The sequence below is a fragment of the Myripristis murdjan genome, chromosome 12 (genome assembly GCF_902150065.1).
Source record: "Myripristis murdjan chromosome 12, fMyrMur1.1, whole genome shotgun sequence".
NCBI classification, from domain to species: Eukaryota; Metazoa; Chordata; class Actinopteri; order Holocentriformes; family Holocentridae; genus Myripristis; species Myripristis murdjan.
In genome coordinates this window covers 30,955,964-30,982,848 of record NC_043991.1, presented here as the reverse complement: position 1 = coordinate 30,982,848, position 26,885 = coordinate 30,955,964, and the positions used below count along the sequence as shown (strand labels likewise).

Here is a 26,885-nt window from a genome sequence, read left to right as displayed (position 1 = left end):
TCTGTTTGTCCAACAAAGAGGTGTACCCCAGGAGTCAACGCTGGGTCCACATCTTCTTTCTATTTTTATTACTGATCTCCCTTTAATCTGCTCCTATTCCTCTGTTCAACTATATGCAGATGTCATTTGCACTTCTGAACTTCACTAACTGCAAATCCAAACTGCCCTTCAATCTGATTTTAGACCTTACAAATGGGTTCTTATCTAATAAATTATTGCTCACTAAAACAAAAACTTACATTATGGTCTTTCTAATACTCTAATAATAACATATCATGATGGTACTTATCCGCATAGAGTTGATCAAATTAAATATTTGGGCTTATGGCTTGATACAGAACTTACATTCAAACCTCATATTGATTACATTCTCTGTAAAATTCATTTTGGAACCAGTGTGTTATTTAGATCTAGAAACTGCTTTACTCTTAGAATCTAAAAGAAACTTGCATCACAATTTATATTACCATTTTTTGACTATGCTGATGTTGTTTATCAAAATGCAACCAAAACTAACCCCTTCATACATGAATTGTACATGTTTTAGATTTTGTATTTAGATGTTTTAGATGATGTATTACCTATACACAATAGACAAATAGACAAATCAATGTATATTGTATACAACATACATTGATTTGTCTATTTGTCTATTATATTACTGCTGGACTAACGTGTTCATGGCCTCTCAGTGGCCATCTAGTGGTTGTGTCCACTAACATACACATCTGTCTGATGTTTTTATGTTGACTGTCTTAGCTGAATTGCTGTTTTCTTTGGTCTTCTCTGTTACTTTAAAAGTCTTTGTTTTGTTTTGTTTTGTCCTGTTTTGGTCCTTCAGTGTTGTCCTGTATTGTATGTTAGGACCCCTTGAAAATGAGATGGCTCATCTTAAGGGGTTTTTCCTAATGAATAAACTTATTCAACAACAACAAAATGTAGCCACATCTTGGCTGCCTGTTAGGCCTCACAATGAAGGAAGGAAGGAAGGATGAGAGAGAGCAAGGAAACAAACAAGGAAGCACAAGGAGGAGCTTTAATGAGTACTGGAATGAGACCCTGCTTTGTTACACAGACCGGGTTGCCAGATTGGGCCAGATTTTCAGCGCAGTTGGACGCATTTTGGGGTTGCATTGTGAGGGGTAAAATGGGACGGGTGGATGCACTGGATTTTGGCTGTTATGCCATGAGCTCGGCTGGGTTTTTAAATACATTAAAAAAGACAGTACATTAACAATACAGCGAACTTGTGAATATTTGAATTATTGTTTTAATACTATGTCATATCGAAGAATTGCAGTGAACCACAATACTGTTACCATTGTTTATGACTTCATTTGTATTACTTATTATAGGTCATTTGTGTGTGTGTGTGTGTGTGTGTGTGTGTGTGTGTGTGTGTGTGTGTGTGTGTGTTATCAACTAGTGTTATCAACTGGATTTGGAGCAGTTACTGGTCTGGACTACATCACACCAACCTGGCAACACAGTGTAGGGGAGGGCGCAGGGCTGTTACTCTGCCTGCTAGAGACGACACCAGCCGCTGCACCGGATTACCCCGTCCTCTCTTTGTCTAGTTGTGTTAATACCGGACCTAGCGAATATTAATCTCGACTTTGTTAGGTAGTGATTGTCATCAGCTGACGGGGATGTCAAAGCGAGTGCGGAGCAGGGAGGTCTGCGCTGACTGCAGCGCCCTGGGTAAGATGCCAAAGCTGCTAGCGTTAGCTCCCCAGCTAACTAGCTAACCTCACTCGCAACTTAGGTTAAGTTAGTTATCAGCTGCTGATCACTAATCAGATGGCTAATTGTGCATGATAGTCAGATGATAGATCGATTTTGTTCTTTTGGAAAGATTTATTCACAACTGTGCTGTGTTAGGGAGCGCTGACTCCAGCTCAGTGTGCTCTGTCAAGTTAAATCCCTTTCATCAACTTAGCTTCCCATTTCTTAAACTGACTCGCTAACCTGCTGAAAACTTCTGCTCAATGAACGAATCGACTGTGATTTAGATAATACACTGATTGATAGCGTTGCAGCATTGTTTAAATTGAAGCTGTCTAAGACCCACATCTAGATGTGCTTGTAATTGTGACTGTGTAGGTGTTGAAGACATTGTTATCAGTCAGATAGAACCTTCTATGTACTTGCTGACTTTTTATTCAGCTAGGATCGTCACCTAGAATAATCTCGGCTGCAGCATCACTTTTAGAGGCCAGACTGACAGGGATCCTGTGTGTGTGTGTGTGTGTGTGTGTGTGTGTGTGTGTGTGTGTGTGTGTTGCAGAGCCCCGCTGGGCCTCTGTGAACAGGGGGGTGCTGATCTGTGATGAGTGCTGCAGCATCCACCGAGGTCTGGGGCGACACAGCTCTCAAGTCAAACATCTGACTCACACACCATGGCCACCCTCCCAGCTGCAGGTAACCAGAGAGAGGACACCACCTCTCCCAGTTCACCTCTGATCAAAATGATGAGCATTTTGCGATCTAGTTCACTAACTTTACTCTATACCGAGCTGGCACAGTGGCTGCACACACACCTGCATCAAGTGGCATACTGCTTTATGTGACTCACTAGATCTTAATCAGTATGATTGCTGTGGTTTTGTGTTGTAGATGGTCCAGACACTATATGGCAATGGAGCTAATTCCATATGGGAGCATAGCCTTCTGGACCCTTCCTCTGTTATGAGTGGCAAACGCAAGGCCAACCCCCAGGACAGAGCTCAGTAAGTGTTTTTTTTTTTTTTTTTTTTTTAATCAAATATTTGAATGGTGTGAATGTGGCTTAGCGTGTTTTTGTGATTGGCAGCAAGCATCTGCCTTTCATCCATCCAGCTAGTGATGACAGGATTTTCAGATAGGGGCATGCTGAATTGCATGTGTATGCTTGAACCTGTTGATTGACATGATTGAGTGGCATGATGGAACCTGCAGTAAGACACAGTAGTAAAAGATATGCTTGTCTCAAAATTGGATACTATTGATCATCCTAGAGGTCACTGTACGTCATTTTATACAGTGATGTCAAGTTGTGGCTTAAACTACATGGGATTAGCAGAAGGTGGGCATGTCTGCAAAGGAGAGAGCCGTGGCTGCCCAGAGAACCCATTTTCATTCAGAGAGCTGGAGGTCAGAGGTCAAGGGACCCCAATGGAAATTGTAGTTTTTTCCTCGGCAGGGGATATTTAGCCCCCTTTCAGAGGGCATCAGGTTTCATGTGATACCAGTATCTTTACTTTAAATTGATTCAGCAAAAATGAGTAAATAAATAAATAAATAAAAATTAAGAAATCAGACAAAATGAATTGCAACTCCTAAGTTAATTTCTTTTTTTCCCCAGCCCTAATAAGTAAATTGTTATATAATGAATTAATGTCATAAATGCTTCATCCAGTTGATCATTTGATTCAGGAACCAGTTTAGTGTGAAGAAAACTTTCTCAACTGTGAAGGAATGCCACAAGTCCCTTGTGACATTCAGTTTTTTAAATCAGTCTCAGAATGTGATGCTAAATGAAATTAAAGATGTATACTCATTAGCCTGTTGTGTAAGGGATGGAAGTGCTTGATGGAGTGCATGAAGGTTATTTATAGATGTGTGGGTTGACGCCCTTTTTTCTGCAAGTATGACTTTTACTCTAGCGCAAACAAACATATTTATTTATGGGTACACAAACCGTACATGAATGTGGGAAGATGAATAATGCTCATTGGCCCACTCATTTTAGATGACTCTACAGGCTGTGAAGGCTCAGAGTAGATAGTGGTGCATAACAGCTGCAGGTTTCAGTACAGCAGCTGCTTTGGCAGGCTTTTCTAAAGCTGAAGAAAAGTTTATTTTTGTGCATACATAGATTTTTAGTCTTGAATCTACATAGAGTTGGGGCGCCCCGGTGGCTCACCGGTAAAGTGTGCGCACCATGTACCAGGGCTTAGTCCTGATCGCAGCGAATGGGGTTCGAATCCGACCTCAGGTCTTTTGCAGCACGCCATCCCTTCTCTCTCCCCTGCCTTTCCTGTCTGTCTCTACTGTGACTGTCAAATAAAGCAGAAATGCCAAAAAATAATCTTTAAAAAAAAAAAAAAAAAAAAAAACTACATAGAGTTATGTGTTGCCCATGGTTTACATTCTTCTATGCTGTAATTCTGTATTTTTGGATTTTTGTTCATCACTTGTCATTTTCTGTAAATAAGTGTTCTAAATGGAAATTTTTCTGGCTGAAAACATGTAGTTCCTGAAAGAATATCAAAGACACAGATCCACAAGCTGAGAAAGTGAAAATTTTGTTTTGGTCTCTCAGTTTATTCAGAGCTGGATATTTTTTGCATTAGCTGGTACTGTAATGCTCTGCAGTGTGTGCTTTCAGTTCCTGTTTTATCTTCCGCCACACAAGCCTTACTGGAAGAACATGCTCTGAAATGTATTCTGTTTAACCTCTTGACAGTGAGATGTATCACTGCTAGAGTGCAGATCAGGCCGCATATTTCTGTCTGAACCTGACCCCAGACAGGAGCATAGTAACCCAGACTGACCTGAATCCAACAGGTATTCTCTTTTTTTGTGTCCAAACCCAACCTGAGCCCCACATTTAGCTTGGCCTCCACCACGAGGTGACATTTAGTGCCTCAAATAGCCTATGTGTCGCCCACAGAGTCATCGTGTAAACTCCAGCACTTTACAGGAAGTTGCCCAGAACAGACAGTAGGTCCGTCATTTTTATTTATTTTATACTTTAGTTTCACTAAAATAATGCCCATGTGGCCAAACTCAAACATGATTTATAAATTTTGGTCCAAACCTAGCCCCATTGGTCCCAACAGGTCCTAATAGATTTGGGTCAACACTCTAATCACTGGAAACACTGAAGGCTGTTTTTGTTGTTTAATGCTCTATAATAGTGTGCTGCACTGTCCATGAGGGTTACTAATTAAAAATTCAGAATATGTATCTGTAACATCTAAAGTTGAAGGCAGAATGAGTAAGATTTGTTATTGCTGTAAACACAACATTCAACACTGGCCTGCCCTCAGTGCTCTCCTGCAGTGAAAGCCAAACCCCAAATTCACTGTTGTTGAGAAACGAGCTTTATCCACTTGGAGTTTTGCCTCGCTATATTAACTTCTTTTCTGCGATCCACATCCACAATTTTCCTAGCTTCCTATTGGATGCAGTGCTATTGAACCTGGCTCTACGTGCTGTTATTGGATGGGAGCTACACACCCGCTGCCCAAAGGCAGGCAATCAAAAACATCCTGAATGCAACAGAACAAGAAAATCCAGGCAGCAAGGTTATTATTGTTAATGAAAATTCACAAAATGACAAAAAGTAGGTGAGATTTTTTGTTAACTGAATTAAAAATAAAAAAGAGGCTTTACAAAAAAACAATAGCCACCTGAAACTGTATTGCGTGTTTACAAAACGAATAAAAATAAACTAAAATTCTGGAGAAAAATGTCTTTTGGTCTAATGTTTTGTTGAGTTTTTATTACACAATACTTTTTCTGACCTTTCTGAATCATACCCCATTTTACAAAAAAAAAAAAAAAAAAAAAAAAAGACTCTAACACCACAGCTAATAAAAACTACACTAAAACTGAGCTTTTTCGAAAAATAAAAACTAAACAAAACTAGCAAACCCACTTTAAAAACAAATCAAAACTACACTGGAATTTAAAAAAAAAAAGTCGAAACGAAATGAAATAAAAATAAAAACTAATGAAGAAAGTACCTTGCCAGATACACACACCAACACACACTTCTAGTGGCTCAGAAGTGACAATTTCTTTCTTTTTTTTCTTTTTTTTTTTAGGAAAATCCTGCTCATCATAGAGTGTGGATACCTGACCCGAGCCTGTTGGGTCAGTTGGGTCAAAAATTTTGAATTTATGTTTGGGTTTGGGTCAAATAAATAAAAATAAATAAAAGAAAAAATGATAGACCTACTGTAAGTTCTGGGCAACTTCCTCTATAGTGCTGGAGTTTAGTGCTGGAGGGGTTTGGGCCGGGTTTGAACACAAAATAGAGAATGGCAGTTGGGTTCAGGTCGGGCTCAGTCACTTTGGTGTCGGTCTCGGGTTGGGTTTGGACAAAAATATGCAGCCCAATCCACACTCATCTTGCCTTTAAATGAACCGTTACAGTAACTGGACTACTGAAATCCCAAGCAAAACACAGACATTCCCACAGAGCTCTTCTATGTAACATTTCTAAAACAGCATTAGCAAAAAATGACTGCACCAGATGAGCAGGTCACCAGGCCTGAGCTGCTTTTCTCTTGCTGGAAAATGGTGCAGGTGTTCAGTCTAGATGATGTGTTGGTGAGCATCTTTGTTGTTTCCAGTCCCAACAAGACCGAGTTCATCAAGGCCAAATATCAGATGCTGGCGTTTGTCCATCGGATGCCCTGTCGTGAGGACGACAACGTCACCACGAAGGACCTCAGCAAGGTCAGATGCTGCTTCCTTCATGGTTTTGTGTTTAATAGTTGAAATGTTTCATAGCCTAACAAATGTTATTGAAACAGGCTCATCACCTCGTGCTGGTTTCATTTGTTTAATACTGATGCCAGTTGGTGACTCAGCAAAGCCCATACACTCTACTTGTCATAACTTATGGAATTAGATTTTTTAAATTTTAAATTGTATATATTTATTTATTTAATTATTTGTTTATATTTGGTGTACCATATTTCACCAATTAATCGCCCGGCCGCAAATAGCCGCCGGGTTCTTTTAAACGCCTGGGGTCTGCACCCATTTTGCGTATTAAACGCCCACCCGAATAACCGCTGGGGCGATTATTTGCATTATATTGAGGTAACCCAAAATAAGGCTATTCACCTTATTTTTGCAGAAGTAAACCGTTAGCCGCACAATAACTGTGCAGCACTTCCGTTTTCTGTCAAAATAAGAGAGCTAGCTAACGTTAGAAAAAAGGGTGTACTGTAATCTTAAATCGACCGACTGTAAATATGTTGGACAGTAACTGTCCTCACAATAATGGCCTGGTGCAGGTCTGTGCAAAAATAAATAAAGGCCTGCAGCGAATAGCCGCCTGGTTCTTTTAAACGCCCGGGGTCCAAGTTGATTTTGTGTATTAAACGCCTGGGCGATAAATTGGGGAAATACGGTAGCTTCCTAATTTAATGTGATTAATTTGCTCACTTCATCAGCACTCCTGGCTGGCCAGGCTGCCTCTCTCCTCTCTCCTTCTCAAAATGTCCTCTACTATCTTTGGCTGTGTGAGTTCAAGTCAGGGCTTCGTCCTGTTTGTTGTAAACTTGTGGGCCCCTTGAGACTAAACAGTGATTCGGGGCTCTAAATAAACTTGAACCTGAACCTGATTGTGGCCGTGCTGAAAATATCTTCCAGTGACATCAGCGGATTAACAGTTGACCAGTTAGCTACAGAATAGCACAAAATACAATGTCAAACAACAAAGTGGCACTTGAAACACGACATAAATCGCCAGTTCAGTGTGTTGTGGCAGGATTTTTTCTTTAAGTTAAAGAGTGACTGGATCGATGAAGTGAGTAAAACCTCACTTCCTCAGTAATGCTGTCAACAGTGCCCTTGAGCAACACACTGAACTCTCAGCTGCTCCAGTGGAGCTTGTGGCCGGCAGTAGAAGACTGTGGTAGTCCTGTGCAGGTCAGAGTGTGTGTGAAGGTGTGTGACGTTTGTCCACATTGTTGCTGTGTATGAGCATGTCTTCAGCCAGCTCTCCTGATTCAGTAACTAGTGCGCTGCAGGGATGTCACAATACCAGAAAAGCAACACCCGAGAATTTCCATGATTCTCGATGCCCGTTTCGATACCACAGAAAAAAAGAAGAAAAAAAAACACACACACATTTACTTCAACATACACTCCTTTAATAAAATCTTAGGAATAAGCAAGTATTTAAGCCTTCAAGCATTCAACACAAACAATAAGTCAGCTGTGCTTAAATAACAGCTTTGTAGAATGCACAGAATTTCAATTGCAGTATCCAGCAGAGACATATGGCTTATACAAGGATACAAGGATACAAGGAAGTTTATTTGTCATTATACAACAGGTTGAATAATGAAATGAAAGTGTGGTTCCCTCTTGATTGATTAATTGATTGTATAGAAAATAAAATTATTAAACATGGATTAAACATTATACATAATTAGAAAAAGAAAAAGAAACAACTATTTAACAGTAAACTTCAATGGCACCCTTTGTGTATTTGGTTTTGCAAATTTATTTCTTCCTGTTAGCATCGGTGTTTGAGGCTGATGGCTGATGCTCCTTCCATCCACAGCTCTTGCTCCGTCAGTTCTGAAAGAATGTGTTACGGTCTGCTGAAGGTGAAATCTAAATAAATTTGTCCAGTACCTGCGGTGCCATGGAAAAACGGGTATTATTTTTGGACTAATGACATCGACTGTGTTCCAAAGTATCGGTTCTTGTGACATCCCTTGTACACAGGGGGAAAAAAATCATTAGGTAAAATTAAGATATGTGACATTAACTGACAAGAAATCCTTCCAGCAACTCCATTCCAGTGTCCGGACCGGGAACCTGGAGACCTGCCTCAGACTGTTATCCTTGGGAGCCCAGGCCAACTTCTTCCATCCTGTAAGTTGGAAAAGCAAAACCAAAGGTGGATGAGCTTGAGCTATCAGAATTTGTTTGCTTGTGGTTCACATGATGTTAAAGTAGACTGTGGGGGTTTTTTGGGGCCACAGGAGAAAGGAAACACCCCTTTGCACATAGCAGCCAAAGCAGGCCAGATGTTCCAAGCAGAGCTGTTGGCAGTTTATGGAGCTGACCCCGGGGCTCTGGACTCAGGGGGGAAGACCCCCATCGATTATGCAAGGTAAATATAGCATATTTTCTCTTCACTATAATTAATCTTATTTGTGACATGAAAGTTTTTGAAAGGATGCTTGTGGAGATGATTGGTAAGAACTGTACCAAAATTATCTAATGTTGATCAGCCCTCTAAAATTACTATGTTATTATGCACAAAATATTCCAGTTTTTGTCCTTCTTCCAAAAAATAAAAACAATATTCCTGCTAAACTGTTTACATGGCTAACGAAGATGAATATTCTATTGATATTCCCATTTAAATGCAGCCATGCATACTCCAGCTTGTAAGACCATGCGCACAGTGGCAGTTCTAGGCCAATTTTACTGAAGGGGCCTGGCTGGGGCCAGGGCTTTTGTCAGAGGGGCACATTCAACCCGGGGCAAAAAAGACAAAGATTTGAAATTATATCTGATTTTTGTTTTTCCATAAAACTAGTGATTACCCATTGTAACCAAATTGAATGGTTCAAAATATCACATTTGAGACACAAGTATAAAAAAAACAGAAACAATGGAGACATCCTTTTTTCAGTGTAACCTTAGTACAGACCAACTCCTCACTTAGTACAAAGTCCTGCTTCTAAAATCTTGCCTCTCGTCGGTTGGTTGGTAACTTTTCGAGCTCGCTGTTTTCACCGTAGATCAACAAAACTGACTCCCATTTCCAGTGGTGCAACGCTCTAAAGCAGCTTTCACAGAGCGCGCGCACGGTGCAGCCCTCAGCCGCCGCAGCCCTTCATTGTGGATGAGATTGTGGAGCGTACCGGTCTGCATTTATATTTAGAAATCTAGATGACTGACATCATGAGATATGCACGACTCTTGCAAAGACAATGCAGTATAGTCATACATTTATTATAAAATCCCATGTGAAGTCACACACACAACAGGTAACAGGTGAAATCAGATGAAATGAGAAAAAAATACAGCCTTCATTCATGTAACAATTTATGAAGAAGCATTAGTTCAGCTAATTCAGCGGGGTCCAGACTCAGTGTTACGGGGGCACTGGCCCCTGTTGGCCCCTCCCCAGAACCGCCAGTGCATGCGCACAGACTCTTTTTTTTTCATTACTTCAGAAATCAGAATGAGAAACATTCATCATCCTTATGGAAAAGGCTGGTGTTGTGATATTTGTGCATATCCAAAAACCTGTTGATATCCAAGTCCTTCACGATGTTTAAAAGTGGGTGTGTTTCTCCTTGTGGCCAGAAATGTGGGCTTTTCTTTTGTTAATGCAGCTCTACCCCAGACTTGCAAACTTCTGGATAGTTGATTTGTTTACGTGTCTAGATGGTAACCCTAGATTTGTGAAACTCTCACATGCTCTTGCACATGGACACTCAGTTTAGCACAGTAGCGTTCTGCCCTCACCTTAAGCTTAATCCTAATCACACTGGCAAAAGTTTGAATGTAGATTAGCGAGAGTGTCATTACCATGTCGACAGGACCCGCACAGAGCTGACGGTAAACAGGCAGCCGTGTGTTGCAAACTGCAGTAAAGACTCCAGCTGAGACACACATTCGGCCAGTGCGCTGGAAACATGACTAGAGAATGCCAAAGCCTGTATAACACCGGCATCTCCCACACGTCTTAATCAGAAAATGCTACATTTGGAAGGTCTACTTAGGAATATCCAAATGGAATATGTGGATTTCATGACCTGTATCAAATTCACAATATTGTCATATTCAGAATAATGGTGGAAAATTAGTGTGCATGGAAACATACTCAGTGTTAAAAGGTGGACCTGGGCTAGTGGACCACTTTCTCAGAAGCTCTTACATGACTATTGTTTTTCTCACAAACATTTTTAAATGTACTATTACTTTTGTTAAGTCACTGGCAAACAGTATGAATGAGCTGTATGTTTTGTCCAAGACTCTGCAGGAATATCGGCAGATCAGATTAAGATACAATGTTAAAGTTATAGCTGTGAAGCAGGAAAGTATATTGCAAGGAGTCCCCTTCTCCTTCTCAGCTGGGCGAGGTCATGTCCTGTTATGTGTCATTCATCTTGATGAACTGGCTGACCTCTGGGGCAGAATGTGGTCATGCTAACAGCACAGCAGCCTGCCAAGCATCTTGCCTGTCACATGAGCCTTTCTGTCACATCATGTTTTTGAGCACTGGATGGTTCGCTGTCCTCACCTTTTTCCTGCTTTCTATCACAGCTGTGGTTGTCTTTTGCTGCCCTGTGACTACAAGCATCACTTTAATAGCTCTAACCCAGCTCCATGTAGCCCATGCCCATTTGATACATGCTTCTTCTCTTGATTTGCTAAAAGTAAACCTTATGATCTAACCTTTAGTGCCACCTCTAGGCCAAAACATGAAATTTTGGGTGGAAAGGTACATGTGCACAGTTATTAGCAGGTAATAGGAGTGTTAAGCCCTGTTTGCATGGGACTAGTAAGACCTGGGGACCTCAGGTGATTTAGAAATGACTCCCTCCATGTGTGTGTTTTGTGCGTATGTCAAGGCTCCATGTAACATCAGCAACAGCAGCACTGAAGGTGTTGAGCCTGTTGAGAAAAGTTCCTTACCGCACACTGCCATGCATGTCAGCCATCTCATCATCTTTCCAGATTTGGTCCCTCTGAAGGAGTCGAGCTTGCTCTTTCTGCTAATGAGTCTCAGTGCTGTGTTGTGAGATAAGCCTCCTGAATTTGCACCCAGAATGCTGTCTGAACTTGTCACAGCCTTCACAATTCTTGACGGGGAAAGAGACAGACAAAAGGTCCAGAGATAACAAAAAGACCTTGCTTAAGAAAAAAATGTGACCCCAAATTGCTGAGATGTTGATTAGCATAGGATAAATATTATCAGATTGCCTGTGTGTTTGCTGAAATATGGTTGGTAATTGGTGCTGGAATTTTATTGAACAAATTACAGACATGGCTGATTTGCACGGTATTAAGCTGACAGAAGATCTCTGCAATTATTACAGTTTACAAGAGGTCCCCAGGTAATACTAGTCCCGTGGGAATAGCAACATCTGGTCAGCGTACCAAAACGAGAGCAGCACACACTGCAGTGCACACCAGTTTGGTAGAGAAAAAAAACTGGCCTCCCATACAGTCCATCCTCACTCTGAGATGTGGGACAGCCAACAGGGAATGTACAGACAATAAAAATAACATCAAATCAGAAAATAAACACAAAGAGGTAATTTGACCATATGGTAATTCACCAATGTGAGAGCACAGTTATGTAATGGACTCCATTTATACATTCTGCTTGGTCTGTTGTTGAGTTTGTCAGTTGTGTATGTTTATATAAGCCTCATTTCCAATATTCTTAATTAAATGCTGTTTGTCTTTGTTCTGTAATATAAAATGCCTCTGCAACAACACTGTTGTTCCACTGAGATCATTGTTCCATTCCTCTGTGCTGAAAGAAAACAGTGTTTGGTGTTTGTATGTTAACCACCATCATTTAGCGAAGGACATATTTGTGAATCATGACCTTTTATGTGTTATCTGTGCAGACAAGCTGGGCATCAGGAGCTGGCAGACAGGCTGGTGGAGATCCAGTATGAACTCACGGACCGCTTAACATTTTATCTTTGTGGCAGAAGGCCAGGTAAGAGGCCACGCAGAGGTATGGCGATTGAAAACTGGTGTTTTTTTTTTTGTTTGTTTAGTCTTCTGTCATGAGCTGCTTTTGTTGTGTTGTAGATCATAGAAATGGGCAGCACTTCATCATTCCACAAATGGCAGACAGGTAAGAAACGTGCACTGTGTCAAACACTGACAAGGGATTCTTGTAGCACAGTCATAATAATAAGTGATATTATTAGCTGAGACAGCACTCAGTGCTTTCTGATTATTTATACACTACTCACCAAAAGTTAGGGATATTCGGCTTTCGGGTGAAATTTCAGGATGAACCTAAAATGCATTCTAACCTTTACAGGTGAACTTAATGTGACCTTCTGTAAACTTTTGAATGCACATGTCCAACTGTTCAGTGTTTCAGTCCTTTTTGCACAAGTTGCTGTTCTCTAACAAGGAGTTTAACGGCAAAATTCACATCAGGTGTTTGATGCTCCAGCTCATCGAGGTCGTATCATTAGGGAACGGCTGCTGGAGACTGGGGTACCTCAGATGGAGTGGCCTGCACTTTCTCCAGACCTGAATCCCATAGAAAACCTATGGGATCAGCTGAGTCGCCGTGTAAAGGCTCGGAGCTCTGTACCCCAGAACCTCAATGTCCTGAGGGCCGCCCTTCAAGAAGAGTGGGATGCCATGCCTCAGCAGACAATAAGTCGACTTGTGAACAGCATGAGACGTCGTTGTCAAGCTGTAATTGATGCTCAAGGGCACATGACAAGTTATTGACACTGACATTTTTTGTTGTGGTATACCCACCACTGTTGTTGGCTTTTGTTTCAAGAAATTGTTTTAGATGAGGAAATCACCAGTGTATGCTTCTACTTAAATGCCCTACTTTCATGATATAATATCACTGTAGCTTGAACTTTTTACATTTTCCATAAATTTCACCCAAAAGCCAAATATCCCTAACTTTTGTGAGTAGTGTATTTATTTTATTTGTTTCTGCTCTGTATTTAGAAAGGCAGTGTAACATAAGTTTTGCTAAAATTCAAATTGTATTTTCTCTATGCCGCGTTGTTTTGATGGCTAAGAAATAAGTAAGTATGTTCATTATTTCTTCTACCATGTATCTGTCTGGAACTGTGGGCAAGATATGTAACATCAGTTTCTTGTTCACAACAGTCTGGATTTGTCAGAGTTTGCAAAAGCTGCAAAGAAGAAGCTCCAGTCTGTAAGAAAAATTTTGCATTTCACTTCACTCAAAAGATGAAAAGATCCAATAAGGTGTGCTTTGCGGCTAGAATCGATTTTGTGCTTAGCTCTGTATTGTTTTATTCCAGCTCAGTAACCATCAGTTTGAAGAACTCGCCATGGACGTCTATGATGAAGTTGACAGGAGAGAAACTGATGCAGGTTGGTGTGTGCCCATGGCGGCTATCATCACGGTAGCTGTACTGTCTAATGTCAATCCAAAAACGGGAACGCTTGAATTCTCTCACGCTGTGTTGGCTGTTGTTTCAGTGTGGCTGGCGACTCAGAACCACAGCACACTTGTGACGGACACCACAGTTGTGCCTTTCCTGCCTGTCAACCCGGAATACTCCTCCACCAGAAACCAGGCGAGCGCTGCTTCACATAAAATAGGAATTGTGTGAATGTTGGATTGAACATGTCGTGTTGCTTGACGTCGTTTAAATCCAGATAGCGCTGCCATCCTTCATCCTTCACATCTTTGATATTTATGTATCTATTTGTTTTCTCAGGGCCGCCAAAAGCTAGCGAGGTTCAACGCTCATGAATTTGCCACCCTTGTCATTGATATTTTAACTGATGCCAAACGTCGGCAGTGGGGTAACAGCTGTGAAAGTCCCAAAGGTATGACACTTTTTAACTTGTATGCCCGGCCTATCACAATATTTTAACAGATCTTAAAAATCCTTTCCACTGCGGTATGTTTCTAGGCAGAAATGATGTGCTTCACTCAATTAGCCTTTATTGAAACAAAAAGCATAATTTAAGCAGTAGTGTTAGCCTGGTGTTGTGTAGGCCAATAGTCCACCCTAAATATTATCATTTCATTTTAATTGTTTGCTTCACAACCAAGATTTACAACAGCTGTGTGAAGTGATGACAATCTGAAAGCCCCCCTCCATCCAAAAATGTGGTTCTCTTATGTTTGTATCCCCTAAAATGCATGGCCTTGACTGAACTGACTTGTATCTGGGCAAAGTTTGTCAATAGATGTGTTTTCACTCTCCTGTACTGAGGGTGGAGGTGCGTATACATGCCCCTAAAATCGGAGATTCAGACAGCCAATCAGTTGTAAGCTGACAGGGAGCTGCTTTGCATATCATTAGCAGCAGCTCCTGTGGTTGCAGTGTATTGTTTTCCAAAAAACAACATGACTAGCTGGAAATGGCTGTTTCATATGAACAATATTAGTGTAGCTACGAGATTTGCTGTTTTTTTTTTTCTTTTTTTTTTTTTTTTTTTTCTCATGGTTAGATAATGATTTACACCACAACTGTCGTGGGATGGGCTTTCTGTGAACACAGAGCTCTGCCACACAGGTGTTTTCTTTTCAAAGGATCAGCTGGACCAACTGGAACTGGCTGCTTTACATGAACAATATTTGTGTAACTAACAGACCTGGTTTAAAAAAAATAAAAAAAAAATCGGGCACCACATTCAGAGGACTTCCACGTTCCATGAACAAAGCTCTGGTTATGAGCCGGTGTGCCAGCAGGCAGGGGGATGGACATATGCCTATTTGCATATTCATAGGTCTGCACATTTTTAATGATGGGAAAGATTTAAAGTCGCATTTGAGGCTTTAAGGGATGTTTTTTTTTTTCATGGAAAAAAATATGTTGGTGAAAAGATCATTTCTAGGTTTTTTTAGAGGCTTGATAAATGACTGGTGGTTAACTTTTAACTAATCCTCTTTATTGAATGAGGCAAACACAGTAGACCCTGACCACATCAGAGCTAAAATGACAGCATTGGATTGGCATGCGGCTGTGATCCTAAAAAAGCAGTTTGCTGGAGGATTAACAAATCACTTGTAAATAATATATACAAATTACTTGTAACAACATAACATTTGTATCATCTTTGTCCCTTTTTACTGTAGTTTAAAGAAAAATAAGCCTCGTGTAAAAACATTTGAGAAAAAGCTCCATTAGTGGTTTGAATTTGGTTGAGCCATCTGAATGAGAAAACTGTCTGTAGCTAGCAGAGTGTTTAATTCCTAATCTTTTTACCTGGTGGTCTGCCTTCAGAGAACGTGGAGCTGATCCTGAAGGGAATAGACAGTCGCCACGGCAGTGAGAGCCAGGACAATGACCAGCCAGATTATGACAGCGTGGCATCGGACGAAGACCCGGTGCAGGAGGCCACCTGTGGGGATAATTGCAATGATGGGAGGACCAAGGTCACTGTTTATTTGTCCCCAAACCACGGCATTGTGATAGTTATAAAACATGGTGTCCTACTTTTTGAACTGTTAAATTCAATCCTATCCCTGCCTAACGTCTCCTGCTGCAGAGCTCGGAGTCGTCTGACCTCTCCGATGGACCTATTACTGTGCAAGAATTTATGGAGGTGAAGAGTGCCCTCACTGCATCAGAGGCCAAAATACAACAGCTTCTTAAGGTCAACTGTCACCTGAGTGAAGAGCTGCGGATGATGCAGAGCAAGGTTGGCTGTTTCACATCCTACCTTTATGGTCACAGACACAAATGTGGTCAAAGGCTTTATTCTCTCTCTGCACTGTGCAGTGCACCCTCAATGTGATTTGTGTCACTTTAATTAGATGGAGGGGTGCATCTTAGTATTTGAAAAGCCATGACACAAATTCCCTTTGCACTGCTTCATGGTATTTTCATCCTCACACTGATGATTTTAGGAAACAAAAAACCATCACAGCCCTATCGATACTGTACTAATTTCACAGCAACACTTACCCTTTAAAAATGTCATTCATACACCAGCTGGAATGGTGGTAATCACAGGAATCACCAGATGTTGATCTCTAAAGGATTGGAGGTAGGTAATTTCAGATGAAATTTTTCACAAGGGTAACTAGAGAGAATCACTGACATGGTTGTTCAGAATGGGATCAAATTTCAGCGGTAATTACTACCAGTCACCAGACCTCCCCTGACAATACTAACACTGCATATTTAAGCACATATGATGTGATATTACAGGTCTTTGTGCCATAACCCAGAGTCAGCATTCATACAGGAGCCCAAATCAGATGTCATGCAACAAGTCAGGTTGTAATGCACAAATGGCAACAATAAAGAGCATCAGGCTACAACTGATGTTTTCTTTTAATTAGACCCACAGCACCTCCAGAAGTCTCAGCAGTTGTTTCTACAACTACCCACCTCCACAATCACTGACACAACACACTGCTGACAGAGTAGCAAACCCCCAAACCAAAGATCTGTGTAAAGCCTGACATCTAATGGTAAAAACCATGCTACTGCAGCGCCAGGTGACACCACCAGCAGCTAATAGCAGGTGTCAGTTTCAGTAGAACACACACTATCTTCAGCACCAAGTCTGGTCTTTAGTTAGTGTTCACCCTTTCCTGTGAGACTGTCAACCCTTGTGAGGTGCACAGTGGGACATTCTACATCCTGAACATAGAGTTACTCCGATTTTGGAGAGATGGTAGCAAATCATTGTTTCTGCACATTTTAATCTTGAATCTATTTTGATTTGGCATCATATCCCACAACTCCCGTCAATAAGTTTCTTCTCTCTAAGCACTCCAAGGTAATATACTGACTCTATTTTGCCTGAGAGACAGCCTTAGCAGACATTGTGAGTGTTCTTGCTAATGTATTTGCTCAACCAAAAAGATTTTTAAGATATTTTGTTCATCAATTTTTTTTTTTTTTTAATTCCTAAACCAGTGTAAAATGCTGGTATCATATGAAATCAGATGAGTTTCTGAGCAATTTATAGAACAGAGGATAATTTAAAAAAAAAAAAATTGCAATAAATTTTAATATCAAATCTTAGTACTTGTAAAATCGCAATACATATTGAATCAGCAGTCAAGTGTTGTGATAGTATCAAATCGGGAGATAAACAGATCGGTCCAGCCCTACTGACGTGTCGGGTGCTTTCCGAATCAGTGTTTTGGATTATTTCTTGCCATGAATTCAGTGTCATGTGGCAGCTTTCATAATTTGAGGATGACATGGTCATACAAATGAAGACATCTGAGAGCCTCCTCAGCTCATCTTATGTAAGCAGCTCATCCTGCTTGGTTTTCATACTGTCAGGGTCATCTCTAAACTGTGAGATTAGATATAGGATATAGACAGTTCTAGCATCTCTTTCTCATACTCATCTGTACTACTAAGACACTGTGGGACTCCAAGCCACTTTTAATACATAATGAGCCACCTAGCCTCTCTAACTTCTATTTCTTTGATATACGTGTCTTGTTGTGACAAAAGCCACAGCAGGCGAAACTGTCTGCCTCTAACAGCTTTCAACTAACCCCTAAATCTTTCCCTTGGTTTTTTACGGGTGCATCATATCACCTTCCACCACTTTTGTTATGTGTCTCTAAGATTTGGACTCACTTTCTTGTCTGTGAAGAAGCTTTTTGATGTTGTAGTGTGAGTCTAAATTTAGATATGCCATCTGCGTTTCACAGATTGCATTACATTGGTATCAATAGGAGATGAGCAGTGTGAACCACAGTAATATGAGGCCTTGAGATTTAGCCTGACTGCACGTTTCATTTTGGATCAGAGGCTAAAACTTTTTTCCTTTGGCAACACGATTTCTCACATCTGTGCTGTTTATGTTCCCCTATTTAGGCTGCTTAGTTGTCTTTTCTTGAGCCTCAACTGTTTATTTGATAACTGCATGCTGATTCTCATGGTAGTGTGGGCTCTGTTAGACAAGCACAACCGCTTATGTTGCTCAATGCCCTTCACAACTTTCCCATGCTGTTGCTTGTAAATAGGGGCAAGTTCTTTTGTGACAGTTTCTCAGCAGATCATGCCTCAGAGGTTGATGTTGTCACAAATAGGTTTTTTTTTTTTTGCCAATGTAAGGAACTTGTGAGTAGTTTCTTGTTAGAGAAAGGTTTCAGGCTTGCCTTAAGGCGAGACTATTGCTCCTCTTTGCCTATACTTAGAACAGGAGGTGAAAATAAAATTGAGGTGAAGACACAGTAGCTTTTAAGGGATTACTTTTCTCTAGGAGGACCAGCAGTATTCTACTCAATCATTAATGTCCAGTGTCAGGTCTAGGCTTTGTAAAGAGATCAGGTACAGTTGAAGTGAGGCATCTGTTCTTTGCAGCTCAACTCCCTGCAGACTGAAAACACTACGCTGCGATGGCAGACCCCCAGTGGACCACAGCATATCCAGGATGCCTCTGCTCGACATCCAGCCCGTGGAGGCCGCCCCATGTCCATGTATGAGACGGGCTCTAGTCTGAGGCAGTACCCCCACAGAGGCGAAGCGTCTTGCCAAGAGGACGGCCTCGTTTTACATCCCTTCCCAACCAATGTAAGCACAGAATCAACAGTGGCTCTGCTGGTTTTTCCTAATGATGCAGGAAGATGAATCCTCTCGTACATAAGGCTGGCTTGGGGCTGATTTTTTTTTTTCATTCATAATTCATTCATTTATTCCATCTCAATAGAGAATGTTTAACTTGATTTGACCCCCTTCTAGATTGGGAGGGGTCCTTTGGGGACGGCTGCTTCCTCCCTCCCTACCTTCCCCTCTTCCCTGTCCTGGTCGTGGGATGAGAGATCTCAAAGGGTTAAGTACTGAAGTTCCCCTCGGTTCAGAGGCAGTCCCAGGGGATGGAGCAGACTGTCCCCTTGCTTGTCCCCATACTCTTCTCCCTCCTTACCTGTGTCTGTAAACTGCTGCTGCGCTGCCTCTCAGCATAGCCTGCCTGCCTGCATGCACCGCTTTGCGTTTGCTGCAGTTCAGTAACCTGAACACTAAACCACAACCCTGTCAACTTAATAGAATGGATAATGGACTCCTGCAGCTGACAAACCAGTCTGAACGATCAGACAAGAGGGCCCAGTATCCTGAGCTGAAGATAGAACAAGGCTAACCCACAGGACTTGCATGAAGCAGAACCAACATTGCTCTATTGGCCATGGTCAATCCGTGTATCATTCGTTCTTTCTATTTTCAATTGCCAATCAAAAATTAAAAAATGAAAACGTGACTCAATTTTAGGCTCGGATCCGAGCCTAAAATTGAACTATGAAAAACCAGGCATATTTTGGATTTTGGTGTTAGATTAAAAAAACAAATAACAAAATAACCAGTCACGTTTTCATTTTTTAATTTTTGATTGGCAATTGAAAATAGAAAGAACGAATGATACACGGATTAAAAGGTCATCTGGTCAATTCAGAATGAAATGGCAATTCGTCTTGTTTGCCATGGTCACAAGTCAGTAGGGCCGTTGAGGGTCGCTCTCGCTTGAGAACTTTACACAACTTTATGGTTTGCTGTGTCTGTAGCCTGAAAGCAGAAATGACTAAAAACAATTGTAAACATTGAAACTGGTCCTCAGCAAGATGTGTTTCTCCTGTTAGCTCCTCCAGTCAGCATCTGCACACTAGTAAACCTAGCTGGTCAGCATCATTACCATCAAGCAGACCTTTTACTTATAACCTCTTTAACACTACAACTGCAGAAGCTCTAAAAGGCCATACATTCATGCTTTTTATTTTCTCTGTATAGCTGTTATAAAGCATTAGGGGTCCAAGCCTGTGGGGTTGAAACCCTATTGTATTTGCTTTGGTTTTTAGTATTGTTTCTTTTCTTCTTCAGAAATGTTGTTGCAAATTCCCATGAGATGGTAAATGGTAGAAACATGAAATTTTGCACATTGATTGGAAGTTGGGTGCAAGTGCTGCCCAAGAAATTTGACCCCAATCGGCCTAATGGGGGTGCTATACTTGAAGGTCAAAATTTTGCTATTTAAAAATTAATAACTCCTATGCCGTAAGTCCGATTTACACAAAAATTGGTACAGTCATGCATTAATCCTCACTCTACAAATTTGCCTCAAGAACCCATATTGGATTTTCTGCTGTTTTGAATTTTTTGAAAAACACATGTTTGATATCCACTCCTAGACCATAGGTCTGATTGCTTCCAAATTTGTTGTGGATCATTATTGAACCAAATGTATAAGTTGCATAAGGCTTGTTAATTTTAAAGATATTGACCAATGAACTTCAAATGGGGCGCGGCATAGCACATAATGGGGCAAAAGTCAACAACTGTTAGGCCAATCATCACCAAACTGGCAGGACATGTCCTCACAAGTACTTGAAACTTGGCCTGAACGTTCCCTTCAAATTGACCACTAGGGGGCACTATAAATGCATAAAATAGGTGTGGCATAACACAAATTGGACTATAAATCAGAAGTAGTTTGTCCAGTCATTACAAAACTGTCAGGATATGTCCACATCAGTACTTGAAACCCTGAGAGTTATTTTTAATGAAGCTGTTGAAGCTTTCAGCTTCTAATAGTCTTTGTTTGCTTGAACCCTAGAATTACCACTTGCGGCTATATATATATTTTTTATGTTTTTTTTAAAAAAAATATTTTATATATATTTCTGTCATTGTCTTGAAATAACAGAGTTATTTTCTCAAGATAATGGTATAATTTTAATGCCATAAGAATGACATACTTAATAAATAAAATGATGATTAGTATATTAAATTACTGCCTCATATCTTTTCAGTCAGAGCCTGACAGAAGATGATACACATTAGTTACCATGGTAACTAATGGTAACTAGATGGTTCTCGATCTCAAGTTAATTATGTCATTGTCTCAGGAAAACACTGTTGTGTTATCCTAAGATCTCAAGAAAATGATCCTGTTACCTCAGTAAAATGGAGAAAATAAAAAGTATGAATCTATGGCCTCTTAGGTCTTCCGTATATAACTTAAGCAGAGAAGAAAACTGTGTGTTAGTTTTTAAACGGCTAATATGGCAACGATAAACAAAAATGGCTGCTGCCCTGACCATCCCGGTGTGTTGATTTGAATGAGAGAGACTTTTCAAGTTCTGACGGTTTATCACAGAATTATTAGTTAAAACATCAGGAACGACTAATTTTCAGCATAAGCATTGCTGTATGCATTACATCACAATAATGGTTTCAGATTTCCTCTTTTTTCCCCATCTGCTTTGAAACCAAATGACTGATGACTTTTTTTTGTCAGAAAAGCATGGTTCTGATTAAATGTGTCACATGACTTAGTCTGGTTACATGTTTATCCTATCAATATATGGTTGGATTGAGGATAATCAATTAATCTGACTGTTTGCCTGTCACTCCCCATCACAGGGCTGCAGCCTGGAGGGACAGAGTGGCATGTTGGAGAGTGACTATGACACCACACCCAACCACTCAGAACCAGAGGAGACTGTGTAAGAACTTTTCCTGTGTAAACTCTGTACCCACCCACACACTGTGAGAATCACCGGGGTTTCATCACAGTCCTATAGGTCCATATTCTGGTTGGGGAAAAAAACATTTGAAAATCAGCACGGGATGCAGTGTTTGGAAATTTTCATCACAGATACCAAAAACACCTTTTTCAGCATTTTTGAAAAATTAATGAGAATGATAAAATATATAAATAGCATCTACTTAATCAAACTGCGGTTTAAGAGGTAACAAAAACATGGAGTTAGGAATGCTTTGAAAAAGATGCTGAAATCCATTCGATTATTTCGAGTGCCTGGGATGTTGATGTCATCACAGCAAAAACTTTCAAGGTAAAAGCGATTACACAGAAAGAGTGGGAGAGGCTTGACTAATATTAATTTTGGCAGAAGTCCAGAGAGAGACCTTGATTTGAGTTTGAGTAACTGTCACACTGGCTGCAGTGGCTGAGGGAGTGGCTAGCTCAACCTGGACAAACAGTAGTGCCAGTTAATGTGGTGACACAAGTGAATGTGTACAAGGGGAATCATCCAGACATACACCAAGCTGCCATGACCCAAGGCCTCATGCTGATTCTACTCAGTTCCATTTCTATGAGAGAAACTGCCCCAATCCAGATCTGCAGAACTGGTCCAGACATACCAGCGAAGACTTTGCACATCTAAAAACTCAAAAGAACTTCATCATATACTGGATAAAATTTCCTAATACTTATATGAACACTATTTAGGTTTGATTACTGATTTGGCAGCCAATATAGTGAATTTTTGAACTGGAATGAAAAAACTTTATGACAGAATATTCAACATTATTACATATTGTCAACAAATTCTAGAAATGAACACTGAGAAAATAAAGAATCAATTAATTGCTAAATAAACATCATTACTGTTCAGTATCAATCAATTGCTAACCATTTAAATAAAGAATAAACTTTTAAAGAAATGCTCTGCCTGCAGTTAAATGGCTTCTATGGGGGCCAACATCATCACACAGGAATCAAATGTGGCTCATTGAATTCACAAGAGTCTCAGCTTTCCAGTCAAAGCCAACTGATGCAGCTCCAAGACTGTTTAGGCCCCAGTCTGCACAAACACACCATTTTACAACAGGCCACAAGAACACACTCGGTTTGTGGCCCAAACTACATGGGATTAGCAGAAGGTGGGCATGTCTGCTAAGGGGAGAGCCGCAGCTGCCCAGAGAACCCATTTTCATTCAGAGAGCTGGAGGTCAGAGGTCAAGGGACCTGCTGGAAATGGCTGTAATTTTTCCCCTGTCAAATTGTGCCTTAACTTTGTAGTGTTATTCAGCTCCCTATAAACATCCTAGCATGACATGCTAGTTTCAAATTATAACCAGTATCTTCATTCTAGCTTTAAAAACCACTGCAAATGTTTTTATGTCAGCACATATCGGTCAACATACGCCAGTACCAATATGATACTGACATATCTGTGATAGGCCAGAATATGTGGCTGACCGATACATCGGTCGGGCACTAATTACAATACTGAGGGATTGAAATTTAGTGCTAAAGCTATCTTATCTAGTACTGATGTGATTTAGTTGGTAACAAACAAGTGCCTACTGTTGATGCTGCATTTTTATTACATGGAGAGATGTTCAAGCAATTCCTAAAACAGCTGCTTTGCTGCTGCTCAGTATCCTTGGTCTGCAAATTAAGTTATTCTAACTGGAATATATAAAGTCACATTTATTTCAAACTGGAAGGTGACAACACTATTGTACAGTCATACATTTTTGGTGTGGTTTCTTAAAGTAACCTTCAAAAAGTTCATTTAAAACAAACTAACTAGCATTACAATTCATATCGCAGGATTCAGCAAAAAACACAAAGTCGTCATTTTTTTCTGTGAACTGTGCAGGCCTAGTTCAGCCTCTGAGGCAGTGGAGCCAGAGGAGGAGGCAGAGGGCCAGGCCTCCCTGCCCTGCACCGAGGACGTCATCTGTAAGACGGAGCAGATCACCAAGAACATCCAGGAGCTTCTGAGAGCCGCCCAGGAGAACACACATGAGAGGTGCTGTGCTGTTAAAGCTCATCTCAGTTGTATGACTGTATTCCATCATATTTCATCTCTCTGTTCCCTGTGGTTTCTCTTCACTCTCTGTCACTGCCCCTTCCCACCCACTTCCTCTCATCTTCGTGACTTCCTCATTTGGGGTTGTTATTTTGAGAGAAAAACTTTGTTATTCTCTGAGATTAAAGTGGTACGTTTATGAGAAAATAACTAAAAATTCTGCGACAATAAAGTCACAAATTCATGAGAAAAAATAAAACTAGTTTTTCTTCTAATATGAGGTTTAGTAAGAAGGAAATACTGGTGCTTTGAGCCCAGAATCACAATCTTCTCCTCAGCATCTGGACTTTGAAGAGACGTTGCTGTGACTTGGGCCGATTCAGAAGAAAACAACATTGTGATTGTGGGCTCAAATCAGCAGGATTTCCTTGTTACTGAATCCCATTGTAAAGTAGAATTTGATGAGGTCAGCAGCTGCAGGCCTGATACACGGCGAGCAGCAGCGTCTGCAGTGTGAGGCTGATCCAGCCGTGAAAGGCATGTGCCTCCTTGGCCAAAAACAATATTTATAAGAAAAACTATTTTTCCATTAATTAAGCTTCTGGTCCATCGAACATCATTGTAAGCGAGACCATTTTTTGGAACTTGATGTCACAGCATGACCTCTAGGATAATGACAGCCTCATGAAAAATTTACATGCACAAACTAGAGGATAAAGCAGGATATCAAATCACAATACTAAAGAATCGCAATACATATTGAATCGGCACCCAAGTACCATGATAGTATTGAATCGGGAGATAAGCAGATCGCCCCAGTCCTACTACAGAGGAGTGGTTGCCCCCTATTAATTCTTTTGTCCCTCATCCCCACAGCTTTCTGCCATGCTCAGAGAGGATCCACGTGGCAGTGAGGGAGATGGCCACCTTGTTTCCCAAGGTAAGTGGACTGCTATACCCACAGCGTGTTGCCCCTCCCCTTCCCTAAGTGGCTAAGGGACCTATTGTTTATTTTGGTGAACAGCTGAAGGGAATGTGAAATAACCTGTCTACATTACACAGTGTTGTGTTTACACACACATGCATGTGCATATATGTGCAGTGCCCATGGGCCTACTGAGAGCATAGTATATGAAGGTTTATTTCTGAACTTTTGTCATGCTAGTGTCCTCTTCCTCACACCGCTCCTCCTCTCATCACAGAGGCCATCCTCAGAGACCGTGCGAGGGTCTCTGTGCCTGCTCACTTCAAGTGCCGGCCGGCTCCATGTAGAGTGCCAGAAAGCCACATCCCACAACCCCTCCCCCTCCGACATGCAGCTGGTCACTCAGCAGGTCATCCAGTGCGCCTATGACATTGCCAAAGCGGCCAAGCAACTTGTCACTGTGACAACCAAAGAAAACAACAACTAACTAAAACCCCAAAGACTCTTAAAATACCTTTTGAAATACCCCACAATACAGCGTGTCAATGATGTTGTTCATTTCAGCTTTATCAGTGTTACCACTATTATTAGTTTGCCCGTTTTAGACTGTGTAACCAAGTGTTCATGATACATTTCTTGTGTGGGTGGTTTACAGAAATATACCATGCAAAAATATGGGTCAATCAAAAGCTTTATTTATTCTGGAGTTTGTTTTATATCACAGTGACGGAAAATGAAGATTTGTCTTTCAGTGTGAAGGAGACAATCTTGTTTTTTTCTAACCTCAGACAGATAGTTGAATTGACACAAACTTTTCAAAGTGCAATGTTGTACATATAAAACAGGAATGGCAATGGATAGTTGAGCCTTTTACTTTCTACTTTATTCTCTGTGGCTTTAGTGCATACCACAGCTATTCAATTATGTGCAACAGAGGGCGGACACACTGCAGATTTTTATTCCAGCCAGACATTACAGCAGATGATTTTAGCGTATAGCACATCTTCAGCTAGAGACTAAGAAGTGAAGTGTCATTTGGCTGAAGGGAAACCTGCTTTCTCTGAGTTCTCCATGGTTGAATACCTGTGGTGTACACCATTGACGTTAGCTTATTTTCCATCAGCCAGATCTATTCGATCTGTTTTTATGATGGCGTCTACTTGGATTGCAGTGGTTTGTGTAGTAAGTAGATTGTGACGAAAAAACAGATGCAGCAAACACCCCGTAAGGCACGGGGAGGCAACCATGTGCCATGAATTTTTTTTCATTCCAACTGACATTGCTTCAGGAATGAGTGAAATCAGCTGCAGTTGGGTTGGGCTGGAGTCAGAACCTGCTGTACCCTCAGGTGGTGATATGTGATGGAAACCACTGATCAAGAGGAGTCACTGCTCAAAGGATTTGAGTTAAGTTTAGTAGCTAAATGCTGAAGCCATACTAAGAACCTTTCTTTCTTTCTTTCTTCTGCAATACATTCCCTGGCCTAAACGGGCAATCTTAAATATATGAATAATCCATTTTTATTATAAGTATGCAAATAAAAAGTATCCATATAAGTATTTATCCAAATAATCCAAACGCTATTTTATTTATAAATTTACTTTATAAACTGTATATCATACCTCCTAAGAAAATGTTAACATTTATTTTCATAAAAATCTGTTTAACGTGATGCTTCTAAAATAGCTTTTGTTTTGATGTTGGGGGCATCTCAACTAGCAGGTAGTTGTAGACTAGGCTGCTTGTGATCTGTTTCTTTGGTTGTGGTGCTAGAACCCCAGTATTTTGTGCTGCAAGTTGTAAAAATATGTACAGCTAGGATGTTGAGTCAGTGATCAAGTAAATGTAGCCTCAGTACTCGTCTTAACTTGGGGCCAAAGTGTCATTAAGTGTCGTGAGCCAGATTCAACCCTGACTACTGCCTTTGCTGTTGTAAACCTCTGCCTCTGGGTAATAAAGTAGAAACCTGGACCAAAATGTCTCGTCGCTGTGTTTTCTTTCTCAACCTGTTTCTTTCTGTTT

The 26,885-nt window shown here is 40.7% G+C and overlaps 1 protein-coding gene across 4 annotated transcripts; it reads left to right on the top strand.

Moving 5' to 3' along the window:
• Positions 1-1,501: 1,501 nt before the first annotated feature.
• LOC115368879 (ARF GTPase-activating protein GIT2-like) lies at positions 1,502-26,834 on the top strand. Of its 4 annotated transcripts, XM_030065287.1 has the most exons (21): positions 1,502-1,701; positions 2,288-2,421; positions 2,617-2,729; positions 6,345-6,450; positions 8,524-8,610; positions 8,721-8,851; positions 12,339-12,433; positions 12,529-12,574; positions 13,500-13,505; positions 13,591-13,639; positions 13,749-13,821; positions 13,930-14,027; positions 14,172-14,283; positions 15,690-15,841; positions 15,955-16,107; positions 18,747-18,956; positions 19,125-19,214; positions 21,795-21,877; positions 23,786-23,938; positions 24,815-24,878; positions 25,141-26,834. In XM_030065287.1, the coding sequence occupies exons 1-21, from the start codon at positions 1,650-1,652 to the stop codon at positions 25,348-25,350; spliced, it is 2,217 nt and encodes a 738-aa protein (XP_029921147.1). In that variant the 5' UTR covers positions 1,502-1,649; the 3' UTR covers positions 25,351-26,834. The 4 variants fall into 4 exon arrangements, with proteins under 4 accessions (XP_029921147.1, XP_029921149.1, XP_029921150.1 ...); XM_030065289.1 differs by lacking the exon at positions 13,500-13,505; XM_030065290.1 differs by lacking the exon at positions 19,125-19,214.
• Positions 26,835-26,885: the final 51 nt, after the last annotated feature.

What these genes read in the sequence shown, in the direction of transcription:
- LOC115368879 (XM_030065287.1), top strand. Translation starts at nt 1,650, where the DNA reads ATGTCAAAGCGAGTGCGGAGCAGGGAGGTCTGCGCTGACTGCAGCGCC. An exon ending in CAAAGAAGAAGCTCCAGTCT is followed by an intron (nt 13,640 to 13,748) that starts GTAAGAAAAATT and finishes GTTTTATTCCAG; the next exon opens with CTCAGTAACCATCAGTTTGA. An exon ending in CAGGAGAACACACATGAGAG is followed by an intron (nt 23,939 to 24,814) that starts GTGCTGTGCTGT and finishes TCATCCCCACAG; the next exon opens with CTTTCTGCCATGCTCAGAGA.